This window comes from Miniopterus schreibersii (genome assembly GCF_964146895.1).
Source record: "Miniopterus schreibersii genome assembly, chromosome: 8".
Classification (NCBI taxonomy): domain Eukaryota; kingdom Metazoa; phylum Chordata; class Mammalia; order Chiroptera; family Miniopteridae; genus Miniopterus; species Miniopterus schreibersii.
In genome coordinates this window covers 76,855,559-76,882,544 of record NC_138109.1, presented here as the reverse complement: position 1 = coordinate 76,882,544, position 26,986 = coordinate 76,855,559, and the positions used below count along the sequence as shown (strand labels likewise).

General features: G+C 38.1%; 1 protein-coding gene across 2 annotated transcripts in view; it reads left to right on the top strand.

Annotated features, from left to right (window-relative positions):
• The window catches only part of CDYL (chromodomain Y like), a 153,986-nt gene that overhangs the window by 57,354 nt on the left and 69,646 nt on the right, over positions 1-26,986 (top strand). For both annotated transcript variants that reach the window (XM_081145528.1, XM_081145527.1), the window contains exon 2: positions 21,607-22,273. In XM_081145528.1, coding sequence (XP_081001654.1) covers positions 21,607-22,273 — 667 coding nt within the window. The remainder of the gene's footprint in view (positions 1-21,606; positions 22,274-26,986) is intronic.

The window sequence follows — 26,986 nt, the reverse complement described above, 5'->3', positions numbered from 1 at the left end:
TACGTTCCCAGGCTAGTTAAAACAATAATGGAGTCTTTCCTCATACCTCAACATTAATAATATTAATAGTTTTAGCAGCTTGGTTAAAGTTGACTTAATTTCATAGATTCCCTATCTTCACTCTTTCCCCACTTCATAATACAATTTCCCAGAAAATATGTAACTTACCTAGATTGACTCAAGAACAGTAGGAAACCATTAAAGAAAGCAAATCAGTTAACAGTCTATATCATCTACAAATAAAGACAGTTTTACTTTCTTTTTAGCCTATATCCATTTACCTTTTTGTAATACATAAAACCGACAGTATGATGGGCAGTAGGAGTGCTAAGAAAGGACACCTTGCTTCTAGGTACTTAAGGAAATGACTTCAGCTTCAGATTTTTGTAGATTTCCTTATCAGGTTGAGAAAGTTTCCTTGTAATTTTAGATTTTTGAGAGTTTTGGTCATAAAAGTATATTTTGTCAAATACTTTATCTGTGGCCACTGAGATGATCATGAGGCTCGTCAATGTAAGGATGTTCAAACCTAAGAGTTTATTTGAGCCAAACTGCGGACATGCCTAGAAGCAAGCTCTCAGATTGAGAAAAATGTACTGGAGAATGGCAGTCCTGTAGTTCTTTTTATGCATTTGGAATCCATGGTGGGAACGTAAGGAAGATTACATGACATCTATTGGTGATTGATTAGGTAGGCAAGAGAAAGCAATGAGGGAAAATCTCTTTGAATAAAAAGAAAAATGGATCAATACATAATTCTTTTACATGGGTGTGTAAAGGATAGTTAATTTTTAACATTTGCAGTAAATAGAGATGGTATAGAGGTAGTAAGATCAACTGCTCCTTTGAGGGTGGTTACATCTTCCAGGGATCTGGAAAAGGATTACTCTGACATTTCAAAGGTGTGTTAACCTAGATGCACAAGAACAATTGACAGGGTTTACTTAATTAAGGCAAAGGTAAACCTTTTACTAAGAAATTTATAGGCCCTGGGGCTCAACCACCCATTATACCTGCCCAGTTAGGAATTTATGATCAGGTCACTCTGTGAGGTTACTTTCAGTCACTGAGCTTGTCAGATTTATTACATAGCCCCTTTTTCATTCACAGGCTTTTGTCTGTATTCCATTAACATGGTATATTATATTAGTTGATTTTCAGATGTGAAACCAACCTTGCATTTTTGCCTGAGCATGGTGTGTAATCTCCTGTTTATATGTTGGTGAATTTGGTTTGGGATTTTTGTATCTCTGTTTACGAGAAATAGTGTTCTGGAGAAGTTTTTTCTTAGTTTTGGTTTTATTATGTCTTTGGCTTTGCTCTGGGGTGGTTTTTGCTTTACTATCAGGGTAATACTGGCCTTTGTATTCAGTATGAGTTGGGAAGTGGTCTTTCCTTTTTTCAGACAGTCTTTGTATAGGATTGTTTTTGGATTTTTAAAAATATTTTATACAATTCATAAGTGAAGCTATATGAGCCTATGCTTTTCTTTGTGGAAAGACTTTAAGTTACTATATTTATTTACTTGTAAATCTATAAAGATACTCTTTTTTCTTTTCTTGAGTCAGTTGTGGTAATTTATATTTTCCTAGGAATTTCTCCATTTCATTGAAGTTGCCTAATTCATTGGCGTAGAGTTAGTTGTTCATAATACATAGCATTTTCTGTAGTCTTTTTAATTTTGGCCAGGTGTATAGTGATGTTGCCTCTTTCATTTCTAATACTGGTAATTTGTGTTCTGCCTTCCTTTTTTGGTCAGTATAGCTAAAGGTTTAATAGTTTTGTTGATCTTTTCAATACTGTTTTTTCCTGGGTTCTTGTGTTTTTGCTGTTGCATTGTTTTTTTGCTTTGTTACCTTCTGCTTGCTTTGGGCTTTATTTGGTCTTTATTTGATCTATTTTTGTTTCCCAAGGTGGAAAGCGTAGATTATTGCTTTTTTCTTCTTTTCTGAATTGGTGCTTAAAGATAAAAAATTTCCTCTAAACATTACATTGGTTGTATTCCATAAGTTTTTATATATTTCCACTTTGTTTCAATTCCAAATATTTTCTAATTTCCCCCTTTTTTCTTTGACCAATAAGAGATTTTTTTAGAAGGGTGTTGTTCGATGTCAGATTTGGAAAATTTCCAAAATAGTTTGACTATTATGTGTCTAGATGAGAATCTTTGCATGTCTTGAATCCTCTCAAATTTATTGAAACTTGTTTTATGGCCTAGAATATGGTCTATTGTGGTAAATATTTTGTATGCACTTGAAAAGAATGTGTATTCTGTTGTTAAGAAGATGGAGTGTTCTGTAAATATCAGATAGGCTTGAGTTGGTTGATAGGGTTCAGGTTTTCATCTTTGAAACTACAATGAGTCTTTCGTAGATAGAATATAGTTGCTTTTTAAAATCTGGTCTAACAACTTCTGCTTTTTGTTGCAAGTGTTCTTTCATATTTCATGTAATTATTGATAGAATTGGATTTAGCTGTTTCAATTTACTAATTTTCTCTTTATCTCATTGTTTTGTCTTTCTCTTAAGGTAAACATTTTTTGCCTATACCATATTAATTTCTATGATATTTAAAACTGTATCTTTGAGTTATTTTCTTAGTGATTGCTCTGAGGATTATAATATGTATTTTAACTTATCACAATCTACTTTAGGTTAATACTACTTTAATTCTAATCGTTATATCACCTTTACTCCAATGTATCTCCATTTTATCCCCCTTCTTTTGTGCTTATAGTCATATACTGGGTGTCACACAAAAATGCATACACTCTGTAACAGCTTATAGATCAATTTTGAAAATGAAGTATGTTTTAACCACTGCCTTTATAATTATTCAAAGTGCATGTATACATTTTTTGGGGGAATACCCTATATATTATATCTAGTGTTAGGTGTATTACCTTGTTCTAATTTTTTTATATACAATCTTGTTTTATTTAAAGAAATTGAGTAGAGAAAAGAAACAATATTCAGCCAGTCTTTTGTATTTACTATTCCCACTGTTCTTCCATCCTTCCTTTTGCATTACTGTCTGGAGTATTTTCCTTTTAACCTGTAGGACTTTATTTAGTATTTTTTGTTAGGCAGTTCTGCTGTTAATGGATTTTCTCAGTATTGTTTATTTGGAAATGTCTTTATTTTGCCTTCATTTTTGAAGGATAGTTTAGCTGGATATAGAATTATTCATTGGTTTCCTTTTGGTACTTTGAATATGTGATTTCCCGTGCTTTCCAGTGTTTCTGATGAAAAGCCAGCCATTTGTTGTTGTTTCCCTATACATGCTAACTTGTTATTTAAGCTACTGGTTTCAAAATTTTCTCTGTCTTTAGCCTAGGGCTTAACTCCTTGTATTTATAGTAGTTGAGCTTTGTTGAGCTTCTTGAATCTAAATAATTGCTTTTCATCACATTTGGAATGTTTTCAGCCATTATTTATTAAAGTATTTTTTTCTATTCCTCTTTTTTCTTAATGTTTTTTTCTCTTTGTTCTTCAGTTTAGATAAAGTCTAAATCTCTCAAAAGTTCACTGATTCTTCTCTCATCTCAAATCTACTGTTGACCCCATCTACTGAATTTTCCATTTCAGTTATTGTGTTTTTCAACTCTAGAATTTTTTTGTTTTCTTTTGACAGTTTATTTTGTATTTCCTGAGTCATTATTGTCGTGTTTCCCTTGAGTTCTTTAAACATGGTTTTCTCCCATTTTAAAAAATGTTTATAGTAGTTGACTTGAAATCTTTTTCTGTCAACCCAAGTTATGGGTAAACTTAGAGACAGTTTTCATTGACTATTTATTTCTGAATATGGTTCATACTTTATTGGTGTTATATGTGTGCTTCACAATTTTGATACTATTTTCCCCTGAGGTTTTTTTCTTGTTATTTTTGTTGAATGTATGCGTGTGTGTGTGTGTGTGTGTGTGTGTGTGTGTGTGCATTTTGATTTGCTTGTCTGGATGTAACCCTAGGAAACTTGTTGCCCCTGCATTGTGTAGTCACTGATTTCTCTGCTTAGATTCCTCTACCCTAGTTCTTTATTTTTTTGACCTGACTTTCTATGGGTCACTCCTATGTCTGCATATTTTATTGTGAGCCATGTTTTGGTCAAAGGTTGTAGTCAAACACCTTGAGCCCATAAGGCACCCTCTACATTGGATTTGTGTTTGGTCTGGGAGTACATTTAGAGTTCAGACAGGGCTGCCCTAGGTTTTACTGTGTGCTAGCCGCTCAAGCGTCCACTCTGTGGGACATGTGGAATGTTCAGCAAACTCCTCAATGTCTATCTCATTTCCAGGATCTTCTTTAAATTTATGCCTATACCTCCATTCTGGCATGGGCTTTCTGTCATTTGGTTTAAATCAAGTCAGTCTTCTTGACACTAAGTTTCAGGCTTTCAAGGCCAGTCCCACAGAACTACCATGCTGTCAGCTGTGGTGGGGAACTGCTCCAGGTAGCAAGGCCACCCACTTCCACTGTTAATACCTAAAGTTCAGCAGTCTTTTTTAATGAATATGTTTCTCAAGCTATTGTTTGCCCTGAAATAGTTGTTTTTGACAGCTTTGTCAAGTTTTGTAGTTGTGTTTTCAGTGAAAAGGATTTGTCAATCTCTTCTTCCTCCCTAGCTGAAGTACCATTCTTCCAGGTCTAATTTGATCTGTTAAGATCATTAGACATGATTAAGTGACCTCCCCTCTAAAACACTTGGCTTTGGGAGATTCTAAGATGAAAGCAGATTAAGTGGAGGCTACACTGACACGCTCCCAGGACCAAACTAAAATTACAGCTAAAATATAGGAAAACCATCCTGATTAATCAAATGGAGACTAGCTGGAGAGCACCCTCATAACCAAGGACGTAAAGGGGAGACCTCATAGAGACTGGTAGGAAGTGCAGAGGTGTGGGAGGGCTGGCAGGGATCCCACAGGCAGCATTTAAAGTTCTGGAGGGATATGTCAGCCTTGGGGGGTTTCCACTGAGAACTCTTGAGTCTAAACCCCAAGCTGGGCTCCCCATCCCAGAGCACCAGAACTGAGAAAGGTTGCCCATATAACATTTTACTGTAAAAAGTAGCAGGGGTTTCTGTCTGCCAAGGAGAGGTGGCTGGAAATGCAGGCACCCTATTCAAGGGCCAATGCACAAAGTTTCATGTGCAGCCACTCACCTTGTGCTCCAGTGGAGGGAGGACAGAGTGGACTAGAGCTGAGTGAGGAAAATCTAGGGATGCTTGTTTTGGGGGTAGAGCTTGGATTTCTGTGCTGAGTTATTCCCCCATACTGCAGAGGACATCTTTCTCAGGTACACCTTTATTATCCAGGCAGCTTTTGCCCGGCAGGAGGGGGGGGTAATTGCCCCATCCGGTTGGAAAACCTCTTGCCCTACACTGTGGATTTAATTTTGCTGTAGTCTACAGCCTGAGGCTCATTAAGAGACTATTTGTTGAAGGCAAAGGTGGGTCTCTGGATGCTTTGAGTCTGCCTGATCTGCTTCTGGACCCTGGGCTAGGAAAAGCAGACCATGATGCTCATCTTGGTCCTTTCCAAGTGCACCCAGCCCAAGCAGAGGGAGCCGCAAGCTGTGAATCGCTGATAGCTCCAAACAGGGTACTCAGGGCCAGTCACAAGCAGCATCTGACATTGGCCTGCACCAGAGACCATCCAAAAAGACTGGGAGTCCTAGCAGATCTACCTAGTACATAGAAATAGACCCAAACAGGCAGCCATAATGTGGAGACCAAAATCAAGCCCCAAATAAAAGAAAAAGAGCATTCTCCAGAAGAAGAGATAAGTGAAATGGAGATTAGCAATTGATCAGATATAGAGTTCAGAATACTGATTGTAAGGATGCTCAACAGCATGAAAAAAGATATGGAAACTATGAAGGAAATGAAGAATGACATAGCAGAAATAAAGAATACATTGGAAGGAATAGATAGCAGATTATTGAAGCTGAGGACAAGCAAATTAGAGGACAAGGTGGAAAAAAGTCACTCATTCAGAGAACCAAAAAGAATAAACAATTAAAAAACAGGAGGACATTTTAAGAGAGCTATGGTACAAAATGAGACATAACAATATTTGCATCATAGGAGTTCCAGAAAGTGAAGAAAGTGAGCAAGGGATAGAGAATCCAGAAGCAGATCAGGCAAAGACTCAAAGCATCCAGAGATCCACCATTTCCTGCAGGCTACATTATTTGAAGGAATAATAGCAGAAAACTTCCCTAAGGAAAAAGTTACACAAGTTCAGGATGCATAGAAAGTCCCAAGCAAGAGGAACCCAAAGAGGCCCACATCCAGACACATTATAATATTAAAGACAAAGAAAGAATCTTAAAGGCAATAAGAGAAAAGCAATTTGTTACCTATAAAGGAGCTCCCATAAGGCTTCCAGCTTATTTCACATCAGAAACTCTACAGGCCAGAAGGGAATGGCATGAAGTATTCAAGGTAATGCAAAACAAGGATCTGAAACCTTGGCTTCTCTATCCAGCAAGGCTATAATTCAAAATAGATGGTAAATTATAGAGCTTCCCAGACAAAAAAAAAAAAAGGCTAAAGGAGTTTACCACCACCAAACAAGCATTGCAAGAAATGTTAAGGGGATAGCTGTAATAAGAAGGAGGGTGCTTGGTTGGGCTTCCCTGTGTGGCCATCCATACCAGGGCTTTTGTTTGCTGGGAGTTTTTTGATTGCTGTTTCAATTTCATCAGTGGTTGTTGGCCTATTCAGGTTTTCTGATTCTTCCTAATTCAGTTTTACATGATCTCACTTCTGTGTGGAATCTAATGAACAAAATAAACTGATGAACAAAATAGATCCAGAGACATAGAAGCTTGGAACAGACTGATGAATCTCAGCGGGAAGGCGGGGGCAGGTGGGTGGTTGGGAAGAGATTAACCAAAGAATTTACATGCATATTATGCATAACCCATGGACACAGACAGTAGTGTGATGAAGGCCTGGACGGGAGCATGTGTGAGGTAGAAGGGATCAAGGGGGAGAAAAAGGGGATTCTGTAATACTTTCAACAATAAAGACAAATTTAAAATTAAAAAAACACTTGGCTTCTGGGATATCACTTTCTTGGTTCTCCTCTAACATCACTCCTTATTCTTTATAATATGTTGACTTCTGCTATTCATTCTGTTTTCTAAATGTTTGAGTGTCTCAAGGCCGTCCTCAAACTCCTTTCTTTATCCTTAACTCCCATCATGATCCCATTGATTTCATAACTTTTAATGCCTACAGATTTCAAATTTGTATCTTTAGCATACATTCCAGGTGTGTGAGCCAAATGATCTATATCCTCTCTTAATGTGTTTAAAATGAACCCTTACATCCCAGTAAATGTCAACTCCATCTTTCCAATTATCAGGTCAAATATCTTGGTTATCCTTCATTCTTTGTTTTCTCTCATATCTTGCATTCAGTCCATCAGGAAAACTTATTAGTACTCCTTTAAAATAGATTCCAAATCCAGCTGCTTCTCACCATCTCTACCCATCACCACTCCAAGCAATATCATCTCTCATAGGATTATTACAGTAGCCTGTCAGTTGTTCTTTCGAATTCCTCAGTGTAGCTCAAGTCAAAATTCTGAAGTATATAAAACATACCATTATTCTGCCCAAAACCTTTCCATGGCTTCTTATTGAGAACATACCCCAAATATGGTATGGCTGCAAGCACTAAATAATCCCCCACCCACCACCACCTCCTGACCTAGTCGTTTTCATTTTTTCCCCTAGGGTGTTTTTTTTTCCTGTTAACTCTACTTGAACTTCCCTGGCCTTCTTGCTGTCCCTCTTGCACATTCCAGGCACACTCCTGCCTCCTATCATTTATGTCAGTTCTCCCTGGCTGAATGTTCTATAGGTATCTACATGGCTCACCTCCCGGGCAACCTTTCTGCCATTACCCTGTCCTCTTCCTGTGGTTGTTTTTTTCCTCTTAATAATTATATATATTAAGTATATTCCACATTTATTTTGTCTGACTCCTTTTACTTGAATGTAACTTCCAAAATAATAGGGATAAACACTGTTTTTGTTTCCTCCTATAGTCTCAGCAAAAACAGAAGCCTCATGTGTTGTAGGGATCCCATACGTATAGGTAGAATTGGTTGGATTGACTGTAGTTAGCAGGACTGGAGTTTAGAATCTATCTGGTTAAGGGACCTCCAGCCTGACTTTCATGGCCTTGAGATCAGAACTTTTGCAGCTCTCAAAGCTAGTTTGTCAGACTCAGAGTCTGCAAATATTGACTACCACTTCCTTGGTGTATCCCTAGCTTGTTGGAGTTTTTTGTTAAAATTATGTTTGGTAGTGTTCCCTCTACCCTTAATAGTCTCCTCTAAAAGGGCTTTGGAGGAAATATAAAGGGTTGCTTTCTCACAAAAACTACTTGGCATCCTGGTGTAGCTCACACTTTGTCTAAATATTCATACTAAGATGGAAAAAACTAAAGTTCCCATTACCTTTCTGCACTGACACTAGTGTTCCTCATTGGCATTATGACAGATGCTGCTGGGAGCCTACATTGTGACTGTGCAGGAGTTGAGATTTTGCTTTCTGGCCAAAGCAGTTATATTCTGGTTCCTAAAGTTTCCATTTGTTTGTAATTGATCAGAGTCTGTGTGTGCAAGTGTGTTTGTGTTTTAATAGTCATTTTTAGACTGTAGAACAGCTTCGCTGCATTTCACCCCATAGTGGGTTTTATTCTTCTGGTGGATTTTTTTCATTCCTGTGAGTAGAGGATTTAGCAGAGGTTTTCAACAAAGATACCCTCTCCATGAGTCAGCTTATAATTTGAGATTTTCATCAAACTGTATCAGTGAAATCTGTCACAAATGTTACTTTCACTGAGTGGTTACTATGTGCCTACTATATATTTTACTTATTTAACCTAATTTTGGCGTTCCTTGGCATTTAGGTTTTGTTTGTTTTATCGAACATTTAGGTTTGAAAGAATATTTTGGGGTGGTTTTTATAAATTAAAACATGAGGAGGCTTGCCAATAGCACTATAGTTTCTAACTTAACTGTTTTGTTATTAAAATAGAACTAGATAAAGTATTTCCAGCCTCAAAAATTCTACTTTATCTATTTTCAGTTCCTGAGCAGTTTCATCTTTGTCTCTATCCATTTCATAAAGCCAGACTGTAAAGCATAGTAGCAAGCATTCTAATTCAGAACAGGAATTTCTTTATTATTTCCTCAAGCTCTCTATTTAGCATTTTTGGTTTGTGTTGTCAATAACAAATACAAATGCTTTATTCTGTGTTGAGGTATCTGAAGAATAATACAGTTGTTATGAACTATGTTTTTATAGTCTTTCAGTTGAGCAGCTGTGCAGGAAAAGTTCTGATTCACCCTTGTTTATACAATACAAGTATAGATTTGATTCCGTTTGTGATTTGTTTGTCAAGTATGCAAGAAGCATTAGTACCAGATACCATCCTACTCTTATTCAGAACAAAAACACCAAAGATGTGACTTATTGGTAAAATTTCTAAATGGCTTAACCTTTAAAAAGTTTTAATACATTTTTACTTGAGTAAGTCAAAAGCAAAATTGGAGAGAGATGAGTTTATGACTTGGTAAAAGGCATCCATTTAATTGATATGCCTATAGAATTCTCAGTCTCACATTGGGGAGGAAGAGGATAACCATAAATTTACAGTTGCTGATAATCTAAATCATAATATTTCTCCTTCATTTTTTGGTTAGAAAGTTACCATTACACTTTGGAAAACATGGCCATTGAAAATTCCTATAATTTAATTCTACCAACCTGTTTCAAGAATATATTGATGAATATGTAATAATACAGAATTCCATCAACCATTATTTTTTATACTGTATTGGTGTAGCCCATTTACTTACATTTATTAATATGATTAGTTCAAGTTGTCATTATTTTATATGTAGTTTTTAATCAACTAATTTTTATTTAAATTCCCATCCCTCACCCTGCTTTCTTTTGGCAACCATCATCAGTTTGTTCTCTGTATCTGTGTATTTGTTTCTATTTTATTTTGTCTTTTCATTATATATTTGGTCTTTTCATTATTGAATGCTAAGTGTGACTTAGTCTTAGGGACTAGTCTTTAGAGAGATTTTTTATGGATATTATATCTAATCTATGGCTTGTTTACACATCTTTTCAACCTTGTGTTTTGATGAAGTCTGGTTGATCAATTTTCTTTTTTTCATGGTTATTGTTTTTTGTGATCTAAAGAACCTTTGCCTACCCGAGTCACAAAGATGATGTTCTATATTTTGCTCTAACAGCTTCATAGTTTTTTGTTGTTGTTTTTTTAATCCTCACCTGAGGATATTTTTTCCATTACTTTTTCAGAGATACTTTATTTTTTCCCCATTGCTATTTCAGAGAGAGTGGGGGGGGGGGAGACACACTGATTGGTTGCCTCCCACACACATCCCAACTGGGGTCGGGATGGAGCCTGCAACAGAGGTACACACACTTGGCCAGAATCAAACCTGAGACCCTTCAGTCTGTAGGCTGACGCTCTAACCATGGAGCAAGACTGGCTAGGGCCAAAAGCTTTATAGTTTTAACCTTTATAATTGGGTCTTTAATACATCTTGAATTGGTTTCTCTGTATAAAGGTTGTGATAAGGGCTCTGGTTCATTTCCTCTCAGCTGCTTCTTGGGTTATGATTAAGACAAAAGTTGTAAGAGATTTTCTATACGCCTATTTTGAAAATTCTGGATTTCATCCTGATCATTCCTGGGTATCTTTTTTCCTCTAACAGCAGCCCCAGGCTGCTATTGTTGCCTCTGAGTGACAGCCCCCACCATTGAGGGCTTAGAATTAAATTTCATTCTGCTCTAGCTACCTGAATTCTTTTGCTGGACTGATAGGGGCCTAGATTATTAGGATAATGAGCACTTAGTCTAGTACTGCTGCTCATTGCGTTCCCTATAGGGCCCATGTTGGCCAAAGTGGAAGACGTGGATGTATGTAAGCTACATACATAGAAATGCCTTTATTGCTCTTGCACCTGACCCATCCTTGCAATAGGTCTGGATGTGGGTAGGATATGATTGGTGAACAGGTGAAAATGGCTACTGTAATGGGAACACCAATTTTGTGTTTGTCAGGGGGAGGGCACCTGGGCCTGGAATATATTATACTTAAGGAGGTACTGGGAAGGGAGAGACATTAAGAACCACTCCTGGAGTCTTCCTCGGTAATGAAAAAGCCTTGATGTGGGTCTCCCATATTTTTGCAAGGCTCTTAAGTGTAACTTTTGAATCTGTCATTCCTGCCAGAATGCTCTCGACAACTGTTTGGTGTATTCCTTGTAACCATACTGAGAAGTCTTATCAAAAGCAGCATAGGATGGCTTCAGCTCCTGTACCTGCCACTCAAAACACCTTTTAACACCTCTAGAAGTCTGCTCACCACCATTTTCATAGCCCGCAGTGTTACACTGTGTGGATGAATGCCACCAGGATGATTGGGTATATAAACTGGAAAGGGTGGACTGACGGCTCTGAGGCAGTCTCTCCAGAAACAGGTCGAACGCAATTATTTGAACTGAGTTGTAGATTTTAAGCTTGGTAGCCAGCTGGAAAACTATGTTGTCCCCATGATAGAGGGACCACTTAAGGGAACCCTACTAGTTGTGAACACTTCCCTGGACCAGCATGGGCAGCATTGGGACTGTATTTGCATGAAAGCTTACAGAACAGTTAGGTCATATAGCCCTCATAAGATTGTGGAGATCTCTTCAAAATGAGGCAAATCTCAATTTCTTTGGGCAAGTTCCTAGAGTGACAATTGCCTTACTGTGTATATACATCCTGCAGGCCCAACAATGAGAGCCATAGAAAAGGTGATCAGAAATTTGTCTCTGATTTTCTCTGAAGTGAGCGATAAAAACACCCTGGCACTGGAAGATACTGAAATCAGCCCCAGTTCACTGGCCAGAGTTTTACGGATGATACCATTGCTCTGGATTTCCTTCTCGTGGGGTCAAGACAAAGTTCACACAATTACTAATGCATCCTTTTGTACCTGCCCCAGAGCAAGAGGAAGAGTCAATTCAGACACTTAATGTTGAAAGCCATTTGGCTTTTCTGATTCTGAGATAGACCCTGATGGTTTATGGAATATGTTCAGCCAGCTGGGTCCAGGACATTGGGAGGCAGCATAGTTTAGGGCAAGATTGCAGTGTAGTGTGGCTTAGCTTGATGCTTGAACTCCTGTTGATAGTAGCTTTAATTAAATGTTGTATGAGGCAAATTGAATGTATTTGGTCCCAGCCTCTGGTCAGATTGATCAGAGTAGCTGATGGAGTAGTGTACTTAGAGGAAAATTTTCCAGAAGCCAACACAGTGTAGAAACAAGGAGTGGATGTTTTTGAGAGAATTATGAAGAGATTTCTTACAGTTTTGTATGTCTTGGGAGCAGAGACTCTGACTGCATTTGTTCTGCGTTATCTTTTCAATAATGTTGGTGCAACAAACAGTCCTGGAGACAAAGATAGTGTCTCCCTTCAGACCTTAGGGTAGATTTGCTCATAGCTTTGGATGATAGAAATGGGACAGGCATGCTAACAGATCATTACAGAGATTCAGTTTCCCAGGCCGAGGGTTCCTTTCCTGTAATGCAACCGACTGCTTGAGCCATGTCACCTGGACCTCTTGATGTTGCCCTGTAGGAATCGGGGCTCAAGTAATCAGCACAATAAAATGCTGATACTCAGACAATTGCTACTGCTATGAGTAATAAAGTATTTTTTCTCTGATGAAGAGTCTTGTATTTTACCAGCATTGATGAAAATGTTGAAAGCTAACTTGGTAGACAGCAGATTGGTAAAATTTCAGATCTTTTGTGGTTCTTGAAGGCTTGATGCAAAAAAAAATATTTTAGCTCTTATTCCTCTCAAAACACCTTTTTAAAAATATATCTTTATTTATATATCAGAGAGAGGAAGGAAAAGGGAGGGGGAGAGAGAGAAACATCAATGATGAGAGAGTCATCATTGATCGGCTGCCTCCTGCACACCCCCAACTGGGGATCGAGCCCACAGCCCAGGCATGTGCCCTGACTGGGAATCAAACCACAATCGCCTGGATCCTAGGTTGATGCTTACCCGCTGAGCCACTCCTAGCCGGGCTGAAAACAGCTTTTTTTGAGATTAATTCACATACCAAACAGTTCACCCATTTAAATTGTACAATTTATTGACTGTTTGTTTATAGTGTTGCATCCATTACCAGTCAATTTTTGAACATTTTCATCACCTAAAAAAGAAACCTGTATTAGCTGTCACCTGCTTATGGCCCCACCTCCATTGCTTTTCCTTCTCACTTCTTACCTCTCTGCCCCCCAACCCTAAGTAACCACTAATTTGCTTTGTGTCTCTAAAATTATCTATTCTGGACATTTCTTAAAAATTAAATCATATAATATATGTGGATTTTTTGTGACTGGCTTCTTTTACTTAGCATAATGTTTTCAAGATTCATCTATGTTGTTTTAGTATGTGCCAGTACTTCATTTCTTTTCATGGCTGAATAAAATTCCCTCACATGGACATGTAATATTTTGTTAATCTATTCATCAGTTAATGGACATTTGGATTATTTCTACCTTTTGACTATTATGAATAGTGCTGCTATAAACCTTTATATACAAGTTTTGATGGGATCAGAGGTTTTCTTTCTCTTGAGTAGGTATCTAAAAGTGGAATTGCTGGGTCATGTGGCAGCTATATTTAACTGTTGGAGGATCTGCCAGACTGTTTTCCAAAGTGGCTGCACCATTTTACATCCTCACAAGCAGCATATGAGGGTTCGAGTTCCTACACATACTTGCCAACACTTGTTAACTATTTTATTATAGCCATCCTAGTGGTTATGAAGTGGTGTCTCATTGTGGTTGTGATATGTGTTTCTCTTGAGGCTAATGCTGTTGTGCAACTTTCATGTTTTTATTGGCCATTTGTGTATCTTCTTTGGGGAAATGTCTGTTCAGATAACTTGCCATTGTTAAACTGGCTTGCCTTTTTATTATTGTTGTAAGCCCTTTTGTATTCTCAGTACAAGTCTCATCCAATATAATTTGCAAATTTTCCCCCCATTCTGTGGCTTGTCTAGGTGGTGTTCATTGTAGCACAAATTTTTAAAATTTCAATGTCCACTCATTTTTCTTTTGTTACTTTTGCTTTTGGTATAATATCTGTGAAACCATTGCCTAATCCACTTTTGAGAGTTTTATAGTTTTAACTCTTACATGTAAATCTTTGATCCATTTGAGTTGAATTTTGTATATGGTGTGAGGTAAGAGGCCAACTTGATTCTTTTGCATGTGGAATCCAATATTCCCAGTATCATTTGTTGAAAACATGATTCTTACTTCCATTGAATGGTCTTTGTACCCTTATAGGGAATAATTTGAACCCTACATGAAAGGGTCTATTTCTGGGCTTTCTGGTCTATTCTGTTGGTCTGTATATCTGTATTTATGCCAGTTCCACACTCTTTTGATTATTGTAGCTTTGTAGTAGATTTTGAAATCCAGAAATGTGAGTCCTGCAACTTTATTCTTCTTTCTTAAAGTTGTTCTTAACACTGTTATATCTCCTGATCCATGATTATGCAATGTCTTTCCATTTTAATTAGGTCTTTACTTTCTTATAACAATGTTTTTACTTAAATATTTCTGTATAAAAGTCCTGGATCTCTTTTGTTAAATTTATTTCTAAATATTTTTTCTTTTTGATGCTATAATAAATGGAATTATTTTCTTAATTTCATATTTTTATCTCTGCTACTGTGTACAGTTGATGCAGTATACTACTGTATAGATTTACTTTTGTATATTGATTTTTGTGGCCTGTGATGTTACTGTACTTGTTTGTTAGTTCTAATAGTGTTTATTGGTTTCCTTAACATTATTCTATATTGATCATGTCATCTGCAAGTAGATAATTTTGCTTCTTCCTTTTTAATCTGGATGCCTGTTTATTTCTTTTCTTGCCTAATTACCCAGATAGAAATTTAATACAATATTGCATAGAAGTAGAGAGAGGTCTTGTTTCTGATTTGGTGGGGGAGGAGGGGATGACTCAGTCTTTCACCATTGAGCTTGATGTTATGACGTTAGCTGTGTGTTTTTTTCTAATGCCCTTTTCAGGTTGAGGATAGTCCCTCTATTCCCAGTCTGTTGAATGTTTAATTGCTCTTTATGCGTCTGCTGAGATAATATGTAATTTTCCCCCTTTATTCTATTGATGTAGTATCTTACATTAATTGATTTTCAGATGTTAAACCAACCTTGCATTTCTGAGCTAAATCCTTCTTGATCATGATTATTATTATATAGTGCTAGATTCAATTTGGATCTCTAGCTTTCTTTTCTTTTGTCTTGGTTTTAGTATTAAGGTAATACTGGCCTGATAGCATGAGTTATGAAGTGTTCTCTCTTCTAATTATTTGGAGAATTTATGAAGAATTGGTGTTAATTAATTTTTAAAATTTATCTTTATTGTTGAAAGTATTACAGATACCCTCCTTTTTGCCCCCACTGATCCCTTCTACTCCGCAACCCCCCCTCCTCCCGCCTTCACCATACAGTTGTCTGTTGTTCATGGGTTATGTATATATGCATATAAGTTGTTTGACTAATCTTTCCCCATCCACTCCCCCACCCTCACCTTCCCACTGAGATTCATCAATCTGTTCCATGTTTCTATGTCTCTGGATCTATTTTGTTTCTCACTCTATTTTATTAGAGTCCACATATGAGATCATGTAAACCTGAATCAGGAAGAACCGGAAAGCCTGAATAGGCTAATAACAACTGATAAAATTGAGGCAGTAATAAAAATAAAATTTAAAAATCCAGCAAACAAAAGCCCTGGTCTGGATGACTTCACAGGGAAGTTTTCTAATTCTTCAAGTTGTAGAGTTAGATAGTTTACTAAACATTTTTCTTGCTTTTTGAGGTAAGCCAGTAGTGCTATGAACTTACCTTTTAGGACTGCTTTCGCTGTGTCCCATAGATTTTGGGCTGTTGTGTGTGCATTTTCAGTTTCCAGGAAGTTTTTGATTCCTTTCTTGATCTTATTGGTAACCCTTTCATAGTTTAATAACATGCTATTTAGCCTCCATGTGTTTGAATGTCTTTGAGTGTTTTTTGCTGTAGTTGATTTCTAATTTCATGCCATTGTGATCTGAGATATTATTTCACTCTTCTTGAACTTGTAGAGATTTGTTTTATCTCCTAATATGTGGTCTGTCTTTGAGCATAACCCATGTGCACTTGAGAAGAATGTGTATTCTGCAGCTTTGGCGTGAAATGCTCTGTAAATATCAATTAAATCCATCTTGTGCCATTTAGAGTCCCTGTTTCTGTGTTGACTTTTTGTCTGGAAGCTCAATCCAGTGAAGTCAGTGGGGTGTTAAAGTCCCCTACTATGACTGTATAGCTGTCAATCTCTCCCTTAACTTAAGGTTATTATTGATAGATCCTTATTTGTTGCCATTTTAAATCTTTATGCCTATATTTCTTTCTCTATTTCTTCTTTTTATTATAGCAGTCCCTTTAACAATTCCTACAATGCTGGTTTGGTGGTGATAAACTCCTTTAGCCTTTTTTTTTTTTTTTTTTTGTCTAGGAAGCTCTTTAATTCACCATCTATTTTGAATGATAGCCTTGCTGGATAGAGAAGCCTAGGTTTCAGATCCTTGTTTTGCATTACCTTGAATACTTCATGCCATTCCCTTCTGGCCTGTAGAGTTTCTGATGAGAAATCAGCTGACAGCCTTATGGGAGCTCCTTTGTAGGTAACAGACTGCTTTTCTCTTGCTGCCTTTAATATTCTCTCTCTGTCTTGAATTTTTGGCATTTTAATTATCATGTGTCTGGACATGGGCCTCTTTGTATTCTTCTTGCTTGGGACTCTCTGTGCCTCCTGAACTTATGTGACTTTTTCTTTCACCAGGTTAGGGACGTTTTCTGCCATTATTTCTTCAAACAGGTTCTTTAACCCTTGCTTACTTTCAAACTCTTCTGGCATTCCTATGATGCGAATATGGTTGCATTTCGTGTTGTCCCACAGCTCCCTTAGACTGTCCTGTTTTTAATTGTTTTTTCTTTTTGGCTCTCTGATTGAGTGATTTTTTTCTACTCAGTCTCCTAATTTTCTGATCTGATCCTCCGCTTCCTCTAATCTGCTGTTAATTCTTTCCAATGTATTTTTTATTTCTGCTGTGTCCTTCTTCATGACTGACTGGTCATTTTTCATAGTTTCCATAATTTTTTTTCATGCTGTTGAGCATCCTTACAATCAGTATTCTGAACTCTGTATCTGATAGATTATCGCTATTTCATTTAGCTCTTTTTCTGGAGACTTCTCTTGTTCTTTAATTTGGGCTTGTTTTTTTGTCTCCCTGTTTGCCTGCCTGTTTGGGTTTGTTTCTATGTATTAGGCAGGCCTGCTAGGACTCTCAGTCTTTTGGATGGTCTCTGGTGCCTGTGTGACCAACCCCAAGTAAAAATCCTGTATATTGAATCTCTAATGAGCTTCTCTGGTAGATAACACTTTTCATGTGTTGTCACTACTCGTATCCAGAGTAATGAAGCACATTCAGTGTGTCCCCACTGGGAGACAACCCATGTAAGCTTGCATTTCATTTCCCCCAGACTTGATCCCATGTAAGTTACTCCCTTGCTTATTTTGCTTAATATCCTTCCATTGTAATATATCACAGCTGTGAATGAGACTGTATGCTGATTCCTATGAATCCTTCTAGTGAATCATCAAACTTGGGGGTGGTTTTGGATGCTCCCAGCATACCAATTATTGCTTTACACTGTCCTGGTGTAGTTCAGGAACCTGCTGAAGACTTGAAGGGGTTGATACGTTGTTTGGGGGGCTCCCCCTTCCATGGGACCCTTCTCTCTGTGATCTGCTCCTTAGATTTGTAGCCACTCTGTTAACTCCTGACTCAGCCCTCTGACACAAGCCTGTAAGACTCCACTTTCTGCCTGAGTGCTACCAGCAGCAGATTGTGCACAGAAGTCATTGAGTTCCCTTGTCTTAAGAGTACGATCTCCTTGGTTTTGGGATCTTGGTTTCTTTCTAGTGCTGTCAGATAGTTATGTTTATATTATTCCTCTATTTCTTGCAGTAGAATTGTCTGCCTGTTTTCTTACTAGTTAACAGTTCTTGGTTAAGGCAAGTTTCAAATGGTGTTGAAAGACAGATCTTCCTTAATCTAAAGAGCTATTGATTTTCCAAGGTCCACAAGAATTCTTTGATATAAGCAGGGTTTTTATTTATTTTTCCATAGTGATGCTTTGTTGTTCCAAATTACCCAGCCATTGGTGTAAGACCGAAACTAAGAAAAACTTTCACCATTGCTTGTGGTTTAAAAATTATCCTGGCAGCCTGTTTCCACTGTTCTGGGATTCATCTGAACAAATATCAGCAACCAGTATGGATGCTGACACAGTTATTGATGATACAATGTGACAAACTTTTTCTGCTGTGTATATTTTGGAACTTTGGTCTTTTTCTTGTAAGCCAGTATATTTACATGCCTTGCCCTGATACTGTTTCTCAGACTATTTGGAATTTCACTGCAACAATGACAGTTATTCTTACTCTTTTTTCCTTCTCTTACTGAACTCTTTAAGCAGTTTCGGTTTCTCCATAGATTTTTTTTATTCATGGGTTAGCAAACTTTTTATCCATCCTTTTATTTCTGTCTTCTGCAACCCTGTAGCACATTTTAGCACATTCGTGGGCCTAGAGAGACATCGGACTGTGCTCTGAGGTAGGTAAAATGGGTTCAGTGTTTGGAATGATCCTTTTTGATTAATTTTACTGCTTTGTAAACCATCAGAGGAAGTTGTAATGCTAAGGAAAGACTGGTTTTACTTATTTTACATTTTGGTTTTTTAGACTGAGTTTTATTTAGAAGGAAATTCTAAAAAAATAAATAAAAATAAACACACAAAACTTTGGTCAGTTTACTGTGCTATTGGTACTCAAAGAAGGCTGTTATGATTTGGATTTGCCAGAATTTTACTCCACATTACAGTTGCAGGTAACAGTGCAAAACAGTATCTAGATAATGTGGATGAGATTTTCATACCTTTCTTCATTTTGTGTTGGTTTTTAAAAATCTTAGTATAAATTAGCAATTCTGTACTTCTATGAAGAGTTTGTTTTGTATAAGATTCTTTTTTTTTTCCTAATACGAAACAAACTCATAAAATTCTCTGCATTGAAATTCTATAACTAGAATTGGATATCTGCATATATACTTTGAGGAAGACAGTTTGTTGATACTGTTTTCCGGAAAGTTATATTGGCCGGAAGAGGGAGAACTTTGGAAAACCTGAAGAAAGATTTACTTATGTGTCTCTCTCTTGGTTTTCCTCTCTCACAACTATGATTGTTGGAAATAATTTTAGGCTTAATATACCAGTAAAACATTTTGTTGAATTCAGGTGATACCTTTTTGTGAGAAATTAATTGATCTTAGCCACTCAGACTAGAAATCAACAGGACTTTACGTTTAAGCTTTCAGAGGAGGAGGACATATGTCCTTATATTGGGGAGGGGATGTGTCCACGTCCCCAGTTTAGTCCGAAGTTGATATTAGTGGCCTGTGGTGGTTGTTAATAGTTGAAGAAGAATCAAAAGTATAATATTTTATGACAGTTAAAAATTACAAGATCTTAATTTTAGTGTCCATAAATAGTTTGTGCGTGTGTGTTTAAATGCCACCTCATTTACATGTTGTCTGTGGCTGCTTTCATGCTATAGTGGCAGAGTTGAGTGGCTGGCACACCACATGGCCCTTGTCCTTTACATAATGTTTGCCAACCCCTGGTCTAATATTTCCCGTTACTACCTTCTTTCAGTGTCTAAACAAAGTCTGGCCACTGAGTATACAGAAAACATAGCATATACACCCACCGCAGCTGCTAAGCAGGTCTCTATTGTACCTCCTTTAGGTTTCCTGAAAGAGAGGCAGGACTGGTGGCGCAGGGTGGTTGGGGGGGACTGGCAAGAGAAGGTTGCAGGAGTATATCAGCAAAGACACTCATTCTGCTTCATCAGCCCCCTGCTTCAACTTGAAGGGGATGGAAGAAAGGAAAAAGGGGATGTTCATGTTTCTGGAATGGAAATTGATCTAGAAAGAAAAATAGTATTAAACATAGTTTTATCTTGAGACAATCTTTACCCCATGTAGTTAAAACTTTTAAATTATTTCATGAAGTTGGTTTGCATGGAATTTTCCAGAAGTATGCTTTTTATTTAAATTGAAATACTTTTGCCCTTATACATACCTCTTCACAAGCAGAGGAGTGGGTGGGGTTGGGAATCACTTTCAAAGTTCTCCATGTTACACTATGAACTGTGTGGACTTGGATATGCAGATCTGAGATTACATACCGACTCTGTGGAGATCTATTAGGCATGCAGTCTGCCATCAGCTAAAAAAAAAAAAAGGCCTTTCTTTACCCCTTAATCCTTTTTGAATGGGAGCAATAACATGATTTAATTTTAGGCTTTTCTATAGTTAAGGGCTCTAATTCTCTATATCACAGGTAAATATATTTGAGAGTTTGGCAATGTGTTGGGTCTTTTTGAGAGTAGGGGAGATGTAGGGTAGGTTATTCTCCCATTCTCCAAAAGTGTCTATAGTTGTACTCAATTAGCCTTTATTGTTTCAGAACTAAACATACCATTATGTCATCTTACCTAACCTATAACTTTGCCAGAAACTTACTGATGTTCATGATAATTGATAGGCTTAGACCTTTGTGTCCTTAAAGAGCTGTATGACTTTAGCCCTCTACTTACAAGGTATGGAGGTACGTGCTGCCATTGGGGAAGTAGGCCCATGGTTTTTATGTTAACTGGAGAGATAACGAGATTCTAATAATGTTTTATGGATAGGTATGAATTCATAAATTTCATATGGTATATATTGATCATCAGTTCAAAGTTTAACAGCATCTTCTTTTAAAGATGTTAGTGTAAAATTAGTTAAAATCAAGATTTGAAGGTAAATAACCATTCTAGACTATTTTATTACTAATAAACCATAACATTTTCTGTTAACCCTTTTAATTTTAACTGAGTGCTTCTAAAGGATACTTGATGTCCCAACGATGTTTCCTCGGTGAGCCATTTCCACACCTCAGAGGCCCTTAGCCCTTCATAGGTTTATGCATATACCACAGCCAATTTATTGCTGTTGGCAACCTAAGGATGACCAGGCAAAAGGCTGTGGATGATTAGTATTGTTCCAGTTGTGACTGTGAAATTCAACTCAGGTGGTCAGGGTTTAATGTAAAAATAAAAAAAGAACCCCCTTTGAATCACAAAATAATATGCTCTGAGCTTAAAATTTTAGCATTTTGTTTGACTTAATTTCAAGGAAATTGCAAAAATCGTATATGTTTTGTTATTTTCCTATTTTCAGATGATTTCACGCGGAAAAGGAGATCATTTTCACTATTGTGGTTTTTTATTATTTTTGATTTGTTATTGAGCTTATATTTTTTAGATATTATGTTTATACTTTTTTTCTATTCTTTTATAAACAGGTGGAAAGCATTGTTGACAAAAGGAAAAACAAAAAAGGGAAGACAGAATATTTGGTTCGATGGAAAGGCTACGACAGTGAGGATGACACTTGGGAACCAGAACAGCATCTTGTGAACTGTGAGGAGTATATTCATGATTTTAACAGACGCCACACTGAAAAGCAGAAAGAAAGCACACTAACCAGAACAAATAGGACCTCTCCAAACAATGCCAGGAAACAGATTTCCAGATCCACCAACAGCAACTTTTCTAAGACCACTCCTAAATCCCTAGTGATTGGCAAAGACCATGAGTCCAAAAACAGTCAGTTATTTGCTGCCAGCCAGAAGTTCAGGAAAAACACAGCTCCATCTCTCTCAAACCGGAAGAATATGGACTTGGCAAAATCAGGGATAAAGATACTTGTGCCTAAGAGTCCCATTAAGAGCAGGACCACAGTGGACGGCTTTCAGAGTGAGAGCCCTGAGAAACTGGACTCCATTGAGCAGGGTCAGGAGGACACGGTGGCGCCAGAAGTGGCAGCCGAAAAGCCCATCGGAGCTTTATTGGGCCCTGGTGCAGAGCGAGCTAGAATGGGGAGCAGGCCCCGAATACACCCACTAGTGCCTCAGGTGTCTGGCCCCGTGACTGCAGCCATGGCCACAGGATTAGCTGTTAATGGAAAAGGTGAGTGTCCAGGTGAGCAGTTCAGTGGACGCCATGCCTATCAATGGCCACTTTCTATTAACTCAGCATAGCTGGTAATTTCTCAGAGGGGTGTAGGTGTTCCTTTCTTCTGCGTCAGTACTACTCTAGATGGCAGGAAAACTGCCGAGTCTGTAACAGATGTCTAATGTAACCTCTGAAAGATTTTATCAGTTTCTCCTTTCTTGAAGTCTTTGACATTTCTGTCATAATCAGCACTGGCAAGCTCTATTTAATTTGCCACCCACAAACTACCACCATGTTGACTCCCTCCCTCCCTCCCTCCCTCCCTCCCTCCCTCCCTCCCTCCCTCCCTCCCTCCCTCCCTCCTTCCTTCCCTCCCTCCCCGAGGATATTTTTTCCATTGCTTTTTCAGAGAGAATGAAAGGGAGAGATAGAGAAACATTGATCTGAGAGTGAGACACATCAATTGGTTGCCTCCTGTACATGCCCCGACTGGGGCTGGGACTTGAGCCTGCAACCTAGGTACATGCCCTTGGCCGGAATCGAACCCAGGACCCTTCAGTCCTCGGGCCAATGCTCTAACCACTTGGCAAAGCCATCTAGGGCTTGACTTGCTTTAAACAGCGTCTCACTCTAAATAGGTTAATGTTAGTGGTTTTTTTTTACAGAAAGTTTCATTCCTAAGCCACCTGCCTTTATACATCTTAGACAGCTGAGTCTCATGCAAAGAATCCAAGTGTAACCAGTGTTGATTAGAAGTCATGATCCTCTTTTTGCTAACCCATTTAAATGATCAGAAATGCCTTTCAATAAGGGTTTACCTAGTACCGCTACTCCTGGATTATACAGCCTAGTTGGTTGTACCTTGACCTCTCCATTTCTTAAGACAGCACACGCGGGGATTAGCATAGACAGCTTCCTTCCCTCCACTTTCCAATGCCTAACTAACTACCTATTTGTATAGATTCTATTGTTTCTCTGATAGTAAGCCCCAGTTGCCCTCCCTCACTTTAGGCCCCAGTGATTTCTTACCTGCCATAGCTTTTCTAATTGCTCTCCTGCATCCTGCTTTTTGAGAGCTCCCATCAATTCTTGAATAGGAGGGAGACCCCAGTTGCCAATCGGATTGTACCACCATTGCCTTAGTTAGCAGGTGTGCTCCTAGGTGACTCTGCTGAGCCCTCACCTACCTTTCTCACTCGATCTCTCCAAGTCAGTACTCCTGCCATCCCCTCCCAGGAACATCACGCCTTTGCTCCTTGTTTACCTCATCAGCTTTGAATCTTCCTTCCGGTTCAAGGGCCAGTGGTTCCTGCACCCTTTTTCCTTGCCCTCCATGTTGCAGATTGTAGTTTTCTCCTCACCTGTGTGTGTCTCCCTCAACTAATGCTTAGTAGATAATGTAAAAGAAAAGGAAATGATCCTGATTTGTTTGGAGGAGCTGTTTTTCTCTAAAGAAAATTCATCTAATACACTAGTCAGACCATCTTACTGTGGTGCATCTGACAAGTTTTGGCTTAGGCCCTTGTCTAGCAGTGAAGAGGTAAGCTGAAATAGGGGGTTTCCCTTTGGACAGTAAATTGCCATCTTGCTGGCGATTTTCAGATACACACTTTACCCAAATCCTGCGCCTCTTCCTATTCCAAAAGTTTCACCTTCATCTAAAGGAATTTGCACGCTCATTTACAGGGTTGACTTCGTATTGCTGACTTCAGATATAGTTTTCTCTTTGTTATAAATGAAGGACCATAGAGGTTGAGAGGTAGAAGAGACTTTAAAATCATCTAATAGCATGCTCTATTCTTCAGATGGGGAGGTTGAGTCCAGAGAGAGTGTGATGTTCAGACAGAACTGAAAGCAGAGATGGAATCAGAACGTTTCTCAATTTCTGCTCCTGTGTTTTTGTCAACATTGCAAGCAAACCTCCACTAGGCAAAGGAACATCTACTTCTTTATTGATTATTTAGGGCCAGGTCCTATGCTGGGCTCTGGGGCTACAAACAAGGACTGGGCCCCTGCTGTGACACTCTGGGACAGGCATTGGCAAACTACACTCTGTGGCTAAACCCAGTGCACCACTTGTTTTTGTAGGACCTACAAGCTAAGAATGGTTTTTAAGTTTTATAATGTTTGAAAATAATAAGTGGAATTATGTTTCATGACGTGTGAAAATATAAGAAATTCAAATTTGTGTTCATAAATGAAGTTTTATTGCAACACAGTCACAGTCATTTGTTCATTTATGGTCTATGGCTGCTTTCCAGCCATAAGGATAGAGTTGAATCATTGTGACAGAGACCTTACAGCCTGCAGAACTGAAAAATTTGATTCTTTACAGAAAATGTTTGCTAACCTCTGCTCTAGAAAGTCACAGTCCTGGGGCAGTATTTTGTGTGGGAGGGTAAGGGGACAAAAAAGACTTTAGAAGAAATGTGGTTCTCCCTTGATTGTCCACAAAGTTGTATGTATCTACCTGTTTGGGTGGGCATGATCTTCCAAACTTTTTGACCCCTGAGTTTTCCACATTCTTTTACCATATTTTTGCAGGGCTTGCTGCCCTCAGCAAAAGCCTTCAGTTTTGTATATAATGAGGGCACTAACTCCTATATAAATAAGGAGCTGGTGACTTTCTTGTTTTATTATCCTTTCCATTTCAAACAATTAAATGTCCTTAAGGATGGCTTTGGTTAAAACCACAAAGGATGTGAAAGGATAAAATCTTAAATTATTTTATCTTGTTCTATGGAATAACAGTTTCCAAGGCCTTTGTCACTGCCCTTATCTCCTGGCCCTGAGTACATGACAGGAAGTATAGAAGCCACTCGGGAATGCCATCCCCAATGGCCATGATCTAAATCAGGTTTGCAAATTAAGAAAGAAAATAACTAACACCTCTACCCCCAGGAGCCTGCAGTTACAGTGTCCTTTCTGAAAGAAATGCGATGGTAAAAACAAGTGGTGTCTTAGACAGCTTGGCACCTACCAAAGGCCTTTGCTTCACCCTTTCCCTTTTTAGAAAGTTGCTTTTGTTCCCTCAGTAGGAGCATAAGCTCCATGAAGGGATTTTGTTTTGCCAGGACTAAATCTTACTGTGACCAGAGTGGTGCCTGTGCATAGTAGGAGCTCTTCAAGTGTTTGTGGAGGGAATGATTCCATTGCTCACTAAAGACAAAGATGGTAATGAGTCTTTGTAACCCTGTCACTGGGTCGCACTAAGTGGAAGGGGGAAACGCTATTGAAATGACAAAGTGTGTGGGCCAGAAGCACGGAAACATTCCTAAAAACCTCTTACACACACTCGGGGTTTATCTTTCCTGAATGAAGACAGGCAGTACTGAAGCTGTGTTAGGCTGGTCCACACACACACATTTTTAAAGCAGTTATTTGGTTTTACTTCCCATATTAATTGTAGAGCTATGTAAGAAAACTAATTAGTTTTTAAAAAATGAATTGAAACAGATACTCATGGCATCACTTGGAAATGAACCATCTGTTTACAGTATTAATCGTGTGTGAGGGATATTTTTGCTACCAAACACAACAGGTATTTAAAGATTTGTTAACCAAAAGAGTAAATGTTTCTGGAGAATGTAACACACATGATTACTTTTAAAAAATAACCATATGTGTATGTATTTAGTTTTTAACTGTTTTAAATATTAAAGATTTAAAGAATGAATATAATGCTTCACTCAGAAATATGAGAAATTTTAAAACTTACTTGATACAGCTATCTTCTTTCCATCTGTTGTTCTTTGACTTGCCTAAGGAATTAATCCTATAAAATAATTCTTTTATATTTTTATTTTTTATTTTAAGCCTTTAAACAAATTCTCTTTAATATATTTGAGGTAGATTGAGATAAACAATTAAGATACTTCATTGGTGACAACTATATTAATGTAGTCCCTTAGTTTTCCTTATTCTTTTTTCTTTTAAATATATCTTTATTGATTTCAGAGAGAGGAAGGGAGAAGGAGAGAGAGAGAGAGAAGCATCAATGATGACAGTTGTCATTGATCGGCTGCCTCCCGCATTCCCCCGACTGGGGATTGAGCCTGCAACCTGGGCATGTGCCCTGACCAGGAATCGAACTGTGATCACCTGGATTCTAGGTCGATGCTCAACCCCTGAGCCACACCTGGCCGGACGTTATTCTTAAGTTATAATAGAGATAAGAGAGCTCTCTCCAAAAGAGAGAGCACAAGGATATATACAGCTTTTGTTTCTATGTACTATGTACTGTACATAATCATCTCACACTATACTTGTGCCCTGGATGTTACTCACTGTGAGACTGAACTCATATTTGTCTTTTCACTTCCTATTTTTGAATCTTGGTTGAGTACTCTTCCAAGTCAGTCACATTTTAAATCACAAATGAAGAAAGGCTATTTAAAAACTCAGATTATCAGAGACCTCTTGAAGGAAGACACTAAGTTACAGTCAAATTCTCCGAGGTGCTTTTGTTTTGCATATAAAAGTCTTAACAAGGGTGGCTTGATTCCCTAGAGGGATCTCTGAGAGAGTAAATCCTGGTGGAAAAGATGCAGAGAAAGATCCAGAGTGGATGGACAAACACAATACTTTACATGGTAAAATGGGAAAACACCATTTTAATCTTCTCCTTTAGAATCTTCTACATTGTCTAGTCCAATTGTTTAAACGTAATGGGGCTTAATTAACACTCGTGTGGGAATGAAGGAGTTGCTGGAGGAATTTCTGTTACTC